The 14,686-nt window shown below is 46.6% G+C and overlaps 1 protein-coding gene across 1 annotated transcript in view; it reads right to left on the bottom strand.

Annotated features, from left to right (window-relative positions):
• The window catches only part of SLC1A7 (solute carrier family 1 (glutamate transporter), member 7), a 51,467-nt gene that overhangs the window by 6,080 nt on the left and 30,701 nt on the right, over positions 1-14,686 (bottom strand). Inside the window, exons 4-5 of the mRNA XM_010847200.1 lie at positions 6,699-6,741; positions 3,290-3,512 (exon numbers count right to left, since the gene is read on the bottom strand). Of these exons, the coding sequence (XP_010845502.1) occupies positions 3,290-3,512; positions 6,699-6,741 (266 nt within the window). The remainder of the gene's footprint in view (positions 1-3,289; positions 3,513-6,698; positions 6,742-14,686) is intronic.

Raw genomic sequence — 14,686 nt, 5'->3', positions numbered from 1 at the left:
CACCCCAGCAGCCTCTGCCACCCAGCGCTTCCCCCTTGCTTCCCCTCCCTTCCTGGCCTCCCCGGCTGGAGAGGGCTGTGACCTCCCCACGGGGCTCCATCTCTTCCTCCTCTCTACCCAGCTGCACGTGCCACCTTCTAAAGATAAAAATGCTCCCTGCCAACACCCCCAACTGACTTTCCTGCACACAGAGACCGTAACCAACAGCCCACCCCTCTCCCCCTGGCTCAGGCCCCACTTGGCCTGGCCATGCCTCTAACTCCCGCCTCTGTCTGGCCCCCGCTTTCCCTTCCTCACTCTGTTCCTGCATCCTGCCTTCTTCACATTTTTAGACTACCTCAAGTTCTTGGCTGTGGTGGGGCCTTTGTCCACTCAGTTCCTGATGCCTGAAGCCCTGGTCTGGAGGCCTGCACCTCCCCAACTCCCCCTTGGCAGACTCCCCATTTATTCTCTAACACATCTCTTTCTGATCCCCTCATATCACTTATTATAACAGTCATCCACTGTGTTGTTCTGTCTCCTCCAATAGAAAGTTAACCCATGAGGGCAACTTATCATTGAATGAATGAACAAGGGAATGAATGACAAAGCCTTTTCCAAAGCCCCTGTCACCCTCCCCTTGGGGTTCTGAGCTCATGCAGGTAACCACAGTTAGGTCACTCCTGGAACAGTGACAAGCACCTGCTCTCCCACTGGTGACACAAAAATGGAGAGCATAATACACTCTGTGTCTGCCTTCATGGAGCTGACTGTCGCCGTGTCCAAGAGGTTCATCCACTGACTTAGCCGGTGAGGGGCGGGATCTGGATCCTGGCCTCTGGAACCCCAGGGAAGAGCTCTTTCCCTGCCCAGGATGCTCCGAACCCATGCAGAACAGGGAGCAGCTACCACGGGGGAGGGGAGTGGAGGGGCCCTACCGGGGTGGGCAGGAGAGGCCAGAGAGGCAGGCGACACTGGGCCCAGGTCTGTCCATCTGGCCTGTGGAAGCCTGGCTGAACTCAGAGCCAGGCTCCCCGCTGACTGTCCCTCCCCAGCTATTCCTGTTCCTCATCAAGCTCCGTGTTCCACCCCCAGGCTCTGGCTGGCTTAGAGCAACTGTACATGCAGAGGGTGGCAGTGGGCTTCCTCCCACAAGCAAGGCCAAGGCCACCTTAGCATCAGCCACATCCCAACACCAGGGAGAAGATGGGGAAGGAGGCTCAGTGAGGGGAGCAGCTGCATGGTATGCTCACGCACACTCAGGCGGGGGCACACAGAGACATCGACAAGGCAAGAGGACACACGAAAAATAGTCACTGACACGCGGACAGTGACGTGCTCAGTAAACAGTGAAACGAGTTGAAGGCTCTCAAACTTTTCTTTAGTTCTGCTAATAGATGTCCTTTTAGTATGCTCCCAGCCCTAAGAGAGTGGTGATGGCTGGGGAAAAGGAAGAAAGTCCAGGGCGGGGGACAGATTATCAGAGGTGCTGAGGATGCTTCCAAACACTGTCCTCTCATACACCAGGGTCTCTGAGGTCCTGGCCCCTCTGTGTGCCCACCTGGCCTTTTGACCAGGATGAAAAGAGCTCCATTCCCCATTGTCATTCATCTGCCCATCCACCCATCTTTCCCAGTCTACCGAGCACCTGCTCTAACCAGTCACGTGGTGGCTGTGGGGCTACACGGAGACCAAGACCTGTCTCTGCCTGCATGGGATGTACACAGCTGCCACGCAGGCATTGAACAGCCACACTAACAAGTAGGCAGTTGTATTGGGTCAAATGTTTAAGGAATAACACAGGGCATCTGACTGGGGTTAGACTTTTCCCCAGGATGGGATACTAATATTAAGCCCCCTCAAGGATGAGGAAAGTGTAGCGGAGAGCGAGGGGCAGGATCAGCCTGGCTGAGGGAGGTGCCTTCCAGGGACCGACAGGCAGAGCGGCTGGGGAAGTGAGCCGGCCGAGAGAGGCACCCCTCTCCGAGCCAGTGGAGGCTTTACATGGGGACTCAATGACCCTGTGAGGAGGACGCACAAGGACAGGGGACTCTTGGGGCAGTTTTTCCAGAAACCAGGTGAGAGATGACAATGACCTTGGCTAGGGCAGTGGGCAGAAGGAAATGCAGAGGCTGGAGAGATTTCAGAGGCAGACCTGATGGGATTTGGGTGTGAGTTGAAGCAGAAGGCAAAGTAGAAAGTAACCCCCAAGTTCCTTGCCTAAGAAACCAAGAGGATGGGAGAATTAACTTGAGAAGAAAACCCTGTGTAGGAATTGGAAGCTGGAGAGCGCTCCATTAGGCCCAGGGCCGGGGCTGGGGGAAGGGGCTGATAGGATCTTACAGTGAGGCTCCTGGTGACCCCTGGCATGACCTAGAAGGATGAGGTGGGACTGACAAGCTAGACAGTTGTGGAGGGGTTAGGAATTCCTAGACTCCAAAAAAGAAAAGGACTTCACTGGTAGCTCAGTTGGTAAAGAATCTGCCTGCAATGCAGGAGATGTGGGTTCGATCTTTGGTTGGAAATATCCCCTGAAGAAGGAAATGCAGCCCACTCCAGCAATCTCACCTGGGAAACTCCATGGACAAAGAAGCCTGGTGGGCTACAGTCCACGGGGTGGCAAGAGTTGGACACGACTTAGTGACAAACCACTGCTACGGCTGTGTGCATATGTCGGTGGGGGTGGTCAAGGGGGGGACGCTGCCGGCAGAGGCATATCCAGAGGTTTTGTAAGATCTGAAGTTTGCACAGTTTGGTGCCTTCTTCAAGAAAAAGAACACAAAATTTAAAAAAGGAAAAAGGATACAGGCCTTAGAAGGGACCTGTGCAAGTTAAACTTCACCAGCTTCATGATAAGTAGCCTGTGGTGGGCCTTGGGGACCCAGCAAAGGAAAAGGTATGGTCACGGGCCCCCAGAAATGGCACAGACAGGTCTGCAGAGAGAGGTGCCCACTGAGAAAGCCCTGTGGTTGAGGGTGGAAGGGAAGAATGAGGGCTTTAAACAAACAGCTGCTGGCAAAGTCAGAGGCATGGCCTTCTCAGAGAGAGGACCATCATCCCTGGAGGCAAATAGCACCCAGGAATGGGGAATTCCCAGTGAGGAACAGCAGCTCCAACTCAGGGAGGGCTAGGGACATCCCCTTGTCCCTGGGTAATGGAATAGGGACTTGAGTCACTCCCTCGGAAAAGGAAAGGAAGGAACCTCCTGGAGATGGGGAGACTCCAGGCTATTCAGGTTACTGGACAGGGGATGCAGGGAGGGGTAAACGCAAGGAGGGCCAGGCTTCCTGGGGTGGTGGGCAGCACGTACCCATGGTGGCAGAGAAGATGACAATGCCCAGCACGTTCATGCCATCGCTGGTACCAGGCTCTGACTTGTAAACGACTTCTGGAGGGGGTGTCAGGTCCAGGGCGAAGTTCTGCACACGAGAGTCATTCTCCCCCTGGACTCCATAGATGAGGATCCGCCGAGAAGGGGCCTCCTCTGATGCCACTGTGGGGGACTTGACAATGGGGGTGGTCTTGGTGCGATACTGGTGGGCGACACCCCAACCAGGAATGAGTCAGGAGTAAGCGTAATATCAACAACAATAATAATAACATCTTGGAAGCACATCTGTATCCACTCATGAACTATGTGATTGACAGTAACCCTGTGACATAGGCAGGACAGGGATTATTAATATTTTACCAAAAAGCAAAACTGAGATTTGTTCATTCATCCACACACTACCCAGGCACACCTCCCTCCATCCCTCCTCCCCTCTTCCTTCTGTGCATCATCACACCTACCTGTGATAAGTCACTTCAGTCATGTCCGACTCTGTGAGACCCTGTGAACTGTAGCCCACCAGGCTCCTCTGACCATTGAATTCTCCAGGCAAGAATACTGGAGTGGGTTGCCATGCCCTTCTCCAGGGGATCTCCCCAACCCAGGGATCAAATCCACATCTCTTATATCTCTTGCACTGACATTCTTTACCACTAGCGCCACCTGGCTGGGACCCTCTCTAACCATCCATCCATCTCTTACACAGATAATCTGCCTGGATAATCCTCCATTCACCTGTTTGTCCTCCTTCAGCCACCCACTATCCATCTGCCTAACAGCCAGCCAGCCCTGCCTCGCACTGAAGGAAACTTACACCTTCTGTTAGGAAAGCTTAGTTTGCCCCGAGCTTTCTTGAGATGCGATGCCAGCTGGGGAGAGCTACGTCCGCTACCCCTCTTCCTCAGCCCCCAGGACATGGCCAAGTCTTTTCTTCTCATTCCTCAGGTACTATGAGCCCAAACAAGGGCTGCTATCTTCCTACCAGGTATCAATAAAGCAAAGTTTCTGGGAGTGGGTGGAGAAAAGGAACCACTCAGGAAATATACCTAAAATTTCAATGCTTCAGTTCCCTCATCTGTGAAGTGGGGTCTTCATAGTTACTCACCTCATTAGGTTAAATGAGATGATGTATGTAAAGTGCTGCCAGTAGTGCCTGGCACACGGTGAGCCTTCTGTAACCATTACTGCTATTACCACTACCACCACCATCACCATCATAACCACCGTCATCATCCCAGTGTTGAACACTCTGTGCCAGGTGCTGATTCTTGAAGGATGGGTAGGAGTTTGCCAAAAGATAGAGGCATTTCAGATGGGGTACAAAGTAGAGCAATGTTCTCTTTCTCTCTCACATCTTCAGTAATTGCTCATCACTGTTGGGATAATATCCAAACTCCCTAGCCTAGCATTCAGGGCCCTTCACTAGTTGGCTCATTTCATAGATGAAGACACAAGAGGTGAGGGAAGATACAGTGATTAGCTCAGGCTTTCACAGCTCCTTATTTTGGAGCCTCTCCTACATCTCTCAACCACCTCTTGTGCGTCTCCAGGCTCAATACGGGGCCCACCACAGGGAAGCTCAGGAAATGCTTGTTGGACTGAGTCAACCAACAGACTGACATTTTAGAAGGGAAATTATTAGAAGTGCAAATAAGGATTGGTGTACAAGATTGTTGGAAACTGACCTGACTATTCATAAGCTCCAATTCTTTAGCCACTTGATGTGAAGAGCCAACTCACTGGAAAAGACCCTGATACTGGGACAGACTGAAGGCAGAAGAAGGAGGCAGCAGAGGATAAGATGGTTAGATAGCATCACTAACTCAGTGACATGAATTTGAGTGAATTCTGGGAGACAGTGGAGGACAGAGGAGCCTGGTGTGTTACAGTCCATGGGGTACAGAGTCAGACATTACTTAGTGACTGAATAACAACAAGGCTGTTTTGGTAAACAACCAAAAGGAGAAATAGGCAAATAAATTACAGCCTCTGCTTACATCAGGCTATGACATCATCACTAAGTGTTGTATTTTTTGCTGTTGTTCAGTTGCTCAGTCGTGTCCCACTCTTTGTGACCCCAAGGACAGCAGCACACCAGCCTTCCCTGTCCTTCACCACCTCCTGGAGTTTGCGCAAACTCATTTCCATTGAGTCAGTGATACCATCCAACCATTTTATCTTCTGTCACCTGCTTCTCCTCCTGCCTTCAATCTTTCCCAGCATCAGGGTCTTTTCCAATGAGGCGGCTGTTTGCATCAGGTGGCCAAAGTATTGAACTTCAGCTTCAGCATCAGTCCTTCCAGTGAATATTCAGGATTGATTTCCTTTAGGATTGACTGCTTTGATCTCCTTGCAGTTCAAGGGATTCTCAAAAGTCTTCTCCAACATCATAGCTTGAAAGTGTCAATTCTTTGGTACTCAGCCTTCTTTACAGTCCGACTCTCACATCCGTACATGACTTGTATTTTTAAGAAACATTAATAACCATGTAAAGTGCTCATGAAATAATGGGAGTGGGGGAAGAAAGCAAGATGCATGCTGTGTGTGTACTATGATCCTAATTTTATTTTTTAAAACATTTCAACAGAGAAAAAAAGACTAGAAGCATACCATCTACTATCACTATTGTTAGGTCCTGGAACTACAAGTATTTTTATCCTCTGCTTTGGGCTTCCCTGGTAGCTCAGCTGGTAAAGAATCTGCCTGCAACGCAGGAGACCTGGGTTCAATACCTGGGTTGTGAAGACCCCCTGGAAAAGGAAACAGCTACCCACTCCAGTATTCTGGCCTAGAGAATTCCTTGAACAGAGGAATCTGGCAGGCTACAGTCCATGGGGGTCACAAAGAGTTGGACACAACTGAGTGAATTTCACTTATTTATTTTAGTATTTCCCTAATATTTTACAGTGAGTGTTATTACTGTTTTTATTACAGGAAAGGGTTATTTTAAAAAGAAAGAGAAACAGGCTTTGATGCCAGCAGGTCTGAGTTCACCTACTAGTTCTGCCATTTACTAGTGATTTAACCTTGGGCAAATCCTTTAATCCTCCGGAGTCTCAGTTTCCTCATCCAGGAGATGTTCTGGTCCTAGCCAAGGGGAGGGTTATTGTGAGGACTGAGAGAGACCCTGTGCAAGAGCATGGGCATAACCGAGGGCAGAGCCAGCACTCAGTGGGGGCTTCCTTCTCCCCTCATAATTCTTCCTCGTGAAAAGTCAGAACCCAGGGCAGGCGTACGGCCACAGGAGGCTCAAAAGAACTAGGTCTTCCCCTGACCCCCCGCCCCTCTCCTGTAGCATCCCACCCCCAGAGACAGGGAGACTAACCAGCCAAGCCAGGCCCAGGCTGGCCCTGCCTGCCCACCCTCCATCACCCAAGAACCCACTCACCTGCTTGAATGTGGCTTCCACCAGGTTGGCTGGGAACATGTTCCTGAGAAGAGAACTAGTAATTGAAGAATTCCAGGACAGGAGGGCCCTTGGGGTCACCTGAACACCTCCTTTGGCAGTGGAGGCCTTCCATGACCCGCCCCACCTGCCCCTGCAGCCTTGCCTGTTTCCATCACCCCAAGACTTTACGCTTCAACACCAACTGCATATGGTTTCCCAAATACGCTGTGTACTTTTCCAACTCCAGGCCTTTGACTGCTGTTCCTTCTGCCTGAAATGCCCTGCCTACTTCTCTGGCTGATTCCTACACCAGTCAAGCAGAGACCAAACCTTTTGCAACTGCTCCAGGCAGACTCCTTGGCCCTTCCCCTATAGTTACCTACGCTCCAGCACGCTGCTGGTGGCACTAGTCAGGTGTCTGCCTCCCCGTTGACTGGCCTCCTTGAAGGGGGGACTTGGTCATTCATATCTTATCTGTGGCTCCCAACACAGGACCTGGCATATAAATCAGATCATTATTCTTGTTAACATAATCTTCATCTTCTAAAGCAGGAGGGGGTCTTGCCCTACTAGATATGAAAACATACTATAAGTATGCAACTCTCAAAACAGTGAGATACTGACAACCATCAACAGAAAAATCAATGTAATGGAGCCTATACCTGGAGACAGAACCTGGGACATCTTAGTATTTCATATCCTATAGAAGTTGCTTCACAGATCGGTGAAGAAAGGAAGGACCCATTCTAGAGAACTGCATAGCTGACCAACTATTCAGAAAAAGAAACACCAGGTCTTGGAACTTCCCCGGTGGTCCAGTGGCTGGGAGTTTGCTTTCCAGTGCAAGGGGCACATCAAAGCTGTATATTGTCACCTTGTTTATTTAACTTATATGCAGAATATATTATGCAAAATGCCAGGCTGGATGAATCATAAGCTGGAATAAAGATTGCCAGGAGAAATATCAACAACCTCAGATATGCAAATGATACCACTCTAATGGCAGAAAGAGAAGAGGCACTAAAGAGACTCTTGATGAAAGTGAAAGAGGAGAGTGAAAAAGCCGGCTTAAAACTCAACATTCAAGAAACTAAGATCAAGGCATCTGGTTCCATCACTTCATGGCAAATAAATGGAAAAAATGGAAACAGTGACAGATTTTATTTTCTTGGGAAGTGATTTCAAAATCACTGTGGACGATGACTGCAGCCATGAAATTAAGACACTTGCACCCTGGAAAGAATGTTTTGACAAACATAGACAGTGTATTAAAAAGCAGAGACATCATTTTGCTGACAAAGGTCTGTCTAGTCAAAGCTGTGGTTTTTCCAGTAGTTATATATGGATGTGAAAATTGAATCATAAAGAAGGCTGAGTGTTGAAGAATTTATGCTTTTGAACTATGGTGCTAGAGAAGACTTTTGAGAGTCCCTTGGACTGCAAGGAGATCAAATCAGTCAATCTTAGAGGAAATCAACTCTGAATATTCATTGAAGGGACTGATGCTGAAGTTGAAGCTCCAATACTTCGGCCACCTGATGTGAAGAGCTGATTCATTGGAAAAGACTCTGATGCTGAGAAAGATTGAGGGCAAGAGGAGAAGGAAGTGACAGAGGATGAGATGGTTGGATGCCATCACCAACTCAATGGACATGAGTTTGAGCAAACTTTGGGAGACAGTTTGAAAGCAGGGAAGCCTGGTGTGCTGCAGTCTATGGGGTCACAAAGAGTCAGACAACCCTTAGCGATTGAACAACAGCATGGATTGCAAGTTCAGTCCCTGTTGGGGTGCTAGGATGCCATGCATCTCACAGCCAAAAAATCAAAACATGAAACAGAAGTGATACTGTAACAAATTCAATAAAGACTTTAAAAATGGTCCCCTTAAAAAAAAAAAAAAAAACTTTAAAAATAAACCCTAGATCTTTATGCTGTTGTTTTTGTTTAGTCACTAAGTCATGTTGGATTCTTTGTGACCCCATGGAGCCCACAAAGCTTCTCTGTCCAGGGGATTTTCCAGACAAGAATGCTGGAATGAGTTGCCATTTCCTTCTCCAGGGGATCTTTCCAACCCAGGATCAAATCCATGTCTCCTGCTTGGCAGGCAGATTCTTTACCACTGAGCCACTTGGGAAGCCCTAGATCTTTATGTACACTGCACCAAAATAAATCCCAGATGGCTGAAAGAAATAAATAATTTAGAAAATAAAACCATAAATATCTAGAAAAAATACAGATTAATATTTTATCAGATCTCAGGATGTGGAAGGACTTCTAAGAACAAAATGAGCAATTAAAATAAATCAGTAGATTTTACTTCATTAAAACTAAGAACTCCTAAGTGCAGCTTAGTATCCTGGATTGGATTCTGGAACAGAAAAATAGGACACTAGTGGAAAACTGGTGATATCCAGTGAAGCAATTTAGTTAATACTGTTGTACTAATCTCATGTCTTACTTTTGACAAATGTGCTAGATGTAGGTTACTAACGTCAGGGGAAGTTGAGCAGAGCTGGGAACTCTCTGTACTCTGCAACTTTTCTATAAACCTAAAATCAGGCCAAAATCAAAAGCTAAAAAATTAAGAAGCTCTTTAAGACAGATTACAATACAAATAAAATAATAAAGCAAACAAACTGGGGAAACTATACAACAAAGTGTTACCATCTTCAATCTTTAAAAGAGTTTTTACAATTCTTGGCCTTGTTTCCACGTTCACTCTCTGTGTTTTCTCGCCAGAACATCAGCTCCCTGGAGGGTGGGATCTCTGCTTTGTTCTCTGCTATGTCCCTAGCTCCTGGAAGAGTGCCCAACGCATAACAGGCACTCAGTAAATATTTGCTACATAAATAAATGGACCACAAAAACATTAATACCTCAATAGAAAAATGATCCCCTTCATGGATCACAGACTTGTCATGGCAAAAGGGCTTGCATGACTCTATTAAGCTGTGAGCCATGCTGTGCAGGGCCACTAAGATGGATGGTCATAATGTAGAGTTCTGACAAAACATGGTCCACTGGAGGACGGAATGGCAAACCACTCCAGTATTCCTGATGTGAGAACCCTATGAACAGTATGAAAAGGCAAAAAGATATGAAACTGGAAGATGAGCCCCTCAGGTTGGAAGTTGTCCAATATGCTACTAGGGAAGAGTGGAGGGCAATTACTAATAGCTCCAGGAAGAAAGAAGCAGCTGGGCCAAAGCGGAAACAACACTCAGTTATGGGTATGTTTGGTGGTGAAATTAAAGTCCAATGCTATAAAGAACAATATTGCATAGGAACCTGGGATGTTAGGTCCATGAATCAGGGTAAATTGGATGTGGTCAATCTTCCAAACAGGAGATGGAAAGAGTAAACATCGACATCTTAGGAGTCAGTGAACTAAAATGGATGGAAATGGGTGAATTTAGTTCAGGTGACCATTATATCTACTACTGCAGGCAAGAATCTGTTAGAAGAAATGGTGTAGTCCTGATAATCAACAAAAGAAGAGGCTCCAAAGCACTTTCCAAAGACAAACTTGCACACAAAGGTCATAGTCACTGTTTGGTGGTCTGCTGCCCATCTTATCCACTACAGCGTTCTGAATCCTGGAGAAACCATTACATCTGAGAAGTATGGTCAGCAAATCAATGCGATGCACGGAAAACTGCAATGCCTGCAACCAGCACTTGTCAACAGAACGGGCCCGATTCTTCTCCATGGCAATGCCTGACTGCAAATCACACAACCAATGCTTCAAAAGTTGAATGAGTTGGGCTACAAAGTTTTGCCTCATCTGCCATTTTCACCTAACCTCCTGCCAACCGATTATCACTTCTTTAAGCATCTCAACAACTTTTTGCAAGGAAAATGCTTCCACAACCAGCAGGAGGCAGGAAATGCTTCCCAACAGCTCATTGAATTCTTAAGCATAGATTTTTACACTACAGGAATAAACTTATTTCTCATTGGCAAAAATATGTTGATTGTAATGGTTCCTATTTTAATTAACAAAGATGCGTTTGAGCCTAGTTATAATGGTTTAAAATTCACAGTCTGAAACCACAGTTTTTTTTTGTACCAACCTAATAGAACTAATAGAACTTCTCTCTGGAGAAGGAAATGGCAACCCACTCCAGCACCCTTGCCTGGAGAATCCCAGGGACGGGGGAGCCTGGCAGGCTACAGTCCACGGGGTCGCAAAGAGTCAGACACAACTGAGTGACTTCACTTTCACTTTAATAGAACTAACACCAAAAAAAGATGTCCTTTTCATCGTAGGGGTTTGGAGTGCAAAAGTAGGAAGTCAAGAAATATCTGGAATAATAGACAAGTTTGGCCTTGGAGTACAAAATGAAGCAGGGCAAAGGCTAACAGAGATTTGTCAGGAGAACATGTTGGTCAACCCTTTGGTAAACACCCTTTTCCAATAACACAAGAGATGACTCTACACATGGATATCACCAGATGGTCAATACCAAAATCAAATTGATTATGTTCTTTGCAACTGAAGATGAAGAAGCTCTATACAGTCAGCAAAAACAAGACCTGGAGTTGACTATCACTCAGATCATGAACTCCTTATTGAAAAATTGAGGCTTAAATTGAACAAAATAGGGAAAACCACTAGGCTATTTAGATATGACCTGAATCAAATTCCTTATGATTTTACAGTAGAGCTGATGAATATATTAAAGGGATTAGATCTGGTAGACTGCCTGAAGAACTATGGACCAAGGTTCATAATATTGTACAGGAGGCAATGACCAAAACCATGCCAAAGACAAAGAAATGCGAGAAGGCAAACTGGTTGTTTGAGGAGGCCTTACAAAAAGCTGAGAAAAGAAGAGATGCAAAAGGCAAGGGAGAAAGGGAAAGATTTACCCAATTGAATGCAGACTTCCAGAGAATAGCAAGGAGAGTTAAGAAAGCTTTCTTAAGTGAACAATGCAAAGAAATAGAGGAAAACAATAGAATGGGAAAGACTAGAGTTCTCTTCAAGAAAACTGGATATATCAAGGGAACATTTCATTTAAGTATGGGCACGATAAAGGACAGAAACGGTAAGGATCTAACAGAAGCAGAAGGGAGTAAGAAAAGGTGGCAACAATACACAGAAGAACTGTACAAAAACAGTCTTAATGACCTAGATAACCACAATGGTGTGATCACTCATCTACAGCCAGATATCCTGGAGTGTGAAGTCAAGTGGGCCTTAGGAAGCATTACAACGAACAAAGCTGGTGGAGGTAACGGAATTCCAACTGAGCTACTTAAAATGCTAAAAGATGATGCTGTTAATGTGCTGCCTTCAGTATGTCAACGAATTTGGAAAACTCAGCAGTGGCCAAAGAATTGGAAAAGGTCAGTTTTCATTTGAGTCCCAAAGAAGGGCAATGCCAGAGGATGTTTGGTGACGTGGACTCCCTCGCACGGTTCTGGCAGCAAACTATAAAGCAATTTTCAATTTACAGTGAGGGTTTCTGCCTTTATAATCTGCCTTAGGAATCTATCCTAAGTCAGAGATGCTCACAAGGATTTTTGTTCCTGTGCTAGCACTTCCCTGAACAGCCCAGAACCTCGTGTTCATGCTGCGTCCTCTACCTGGACCCTCCTTCCTGCTCACTCTTGTTCTTGGCATGTCTCTTCTTTTGCAAGACTCAGCTCAGATATCCATGGAGTTATACATGTGAACACAAGTGTGGGTTTTTTTTCTTGACTTTACACCCCAGCAGTCAGTGTTGAGAAGCAGAAACTATAATTTTTTTTCACTGCTGTTAAAATACAGGTTCAGGGTAACCTGTATTTTATGTGGTGGTTAGAAGAGGACTTACAATGAGCTGCCAAGGCAGAAAACTGGTAGAGAATGGCCATGGTTTTCCCCGCTGATTTCAGCATTGTCACAAGGGAGAGGGAAAGCAGGGTCAGGAGCTGAGATTGCAGAAGCTCACCTGAGGATTTTTTTTCAACAAGTGATAAGCAAATTTCTGCCACCAGAACAATGGCTGCCAGCAAGGGCTTTGGAAATCAAGCAGAGCCAAAGCTCACACTAGGCATGCTGGCCTGAGCACTCGTGACCAGAATGAAGGATGTCCATATTGCGCCAGTGATAACAGTTTGAAAACGTCTCCTGGGTACAGTCCCAGTAGGTTCAAGTGACTAGATGTTTCTCTAATAAAACTTAGAAGGAAAGCCACTGTTGCCTGAGCAGAAACCAAGAGCATTCAAAAGGCCACATGTAAGAAAGCGAATGGAACTTATACCTCATGCGTTCATCTCTTTACAACATCCTTAATAATGGAAATAATTTAAAATATGTGCTGTGGCAGGGATGACTAGCTGTCTACCCAGTCTCCATTCTTTCTTCTCACTAACAGAAACTGAAGGCTGTTACAGGGACCAAGAGGGCCCTGACAATAAGCCCTGTTTCCCAGCCTCTTTCCAGAGGGGTGGTCAGTGCAATGTAAGTGGGAGTGATGGGGTGGCGTTTCCTGGAAAAAGTTTGCAAAGATGCTTATGCAGCCAGGACCCTTTGGTCCTTTCCTCCAGCTCATTTCTTTCTGCCCAGAACATGGGCATAACAGGTGGAGCTTCAGCAGCCTCACTGCACCATGAGACACTGATGAGAAAAGCCAAATGCTAAATAAACACGCCAAAGCACAAAGGTAGAGGGAGCATGGGCTCCTGGTGATCCTTGCTACCTCTGATCTGCTTATTGGAGAGAAAATACACGTCTTTACATTAGTTAAGCCTCTGCTGCTTCAGGTTTCTCTTAATTAGCAGCCAAAAGCATTTCCTGATGCGTGTGGCTGTATTATTGTCCACAAGCTTATCCTCAGATTTTTTTTTAGTGTGTTTAAAAACATTTGGCGGGAGTAAGCTGGGTCTTCATATGGTGCACAGGCTTCTCATTGCTGTAGCTTATCTTGTTGCGGAGCACAGGCTCTAGGAGCACAGGCTTCAGCAGTTGTGACCCAGACTCAGTTGTTGTGGTGCATGGGCTTGGTTGCCCCTTGGTATGTAGGGTCCTCCCTGACCAGGGATCAAGCCCGTGTCCCCTAGACCACCAGGGAAGTCCTAGCCTCAGGTTTTCATAAAGAATTATACTTCTGATTATTAAATGAAAATACATACATTTTCTTTTGGCTTTGAAGACCCATCGCAAGCCTTCCTTTTTTCCCCAGGAGACCTGGGTAGACATAAAATTCAGACATAATGTGCCTGGGAGATATTAGTAGGCCAAGACCATACACTCTGCCCCAGGCCTCCCTGCATGTCTCTTGGGGTGAGGCCACGGTCCACCTCACTTAGTATTCCCACGTCCCCAGCCCAAGCTCCAAAGGTGGGAATTATTCCTTTCCAAGCACAGCTCCCAAGAGCTTCATCCAATCCCTGAAGGGGTGACTGGGGGCTATAAATAGAGCCAAGCTGACTTAATCTCTCTGGTGTATTTGAAAGATTAGAAAACAAAGAAGGGGCCCAGCTCTGATTGGTGTTTTGCTTGGGTTTGTCCCAGGAGGCTGCCCTGTGAGCAGACATCAATTTTCTGGAGCCCCCACTTGGAGTTCTAGGAAATGAACTCATGTCTTGGAGACTCATCCAGGGACATGGTCTGTTGTGTTCCTCTGGAAGCATCTCAGAGAGACATAACGTATATCTTCCCACCCTGAAGGATGCTGTGAGCCTTATTTTCCTGTTCAACTGAAGCCCTCATCTTTCTGACTTTGCCTTAGTCATGTCTGCCTCCATTTCCCAGTTCCCTCTTCTGGTCACCCGTACTCTTGTTCTGTTACAGCACTTGGTGGGCATCTGCTCTGGGCCAGAGCAAGGCTGAGACAGCTGCTTTAACTTCCCTGCTGGTGTCTTCATTTTCTGCACAGCCTCTTAGCATCTCAGAGCTAGCAAAGGATGCCGAGAATGGCTATCCAGGGTGCTCTTCCGATCTGTCTGTCCTAAGATGATTGACGGCTGGAATCAGGGACCTTTATTCTCCTGCCTTC

Source organism: Bison bison, unplaced genomic scaffold (genome assembly GCF_000754665.1).
Source record: "Bison bison bison isolate TAMUID 2011002044 unplaced genomic scaffold, Bison_UMD1.0 scf7180017864244, whole genome shotgun sequence".
Taxonomy (NCBI): Eukaryota; Metazoa; Chordata; class Mammalia; order Artiodactyla; family Bovidae; genus Bison; species Bison bison.
The sequence above is the reverse complement of the archived record's forward strand: the minus strand, read 5'-3'. Positions and strand labels throughout refer to the sequence as shown.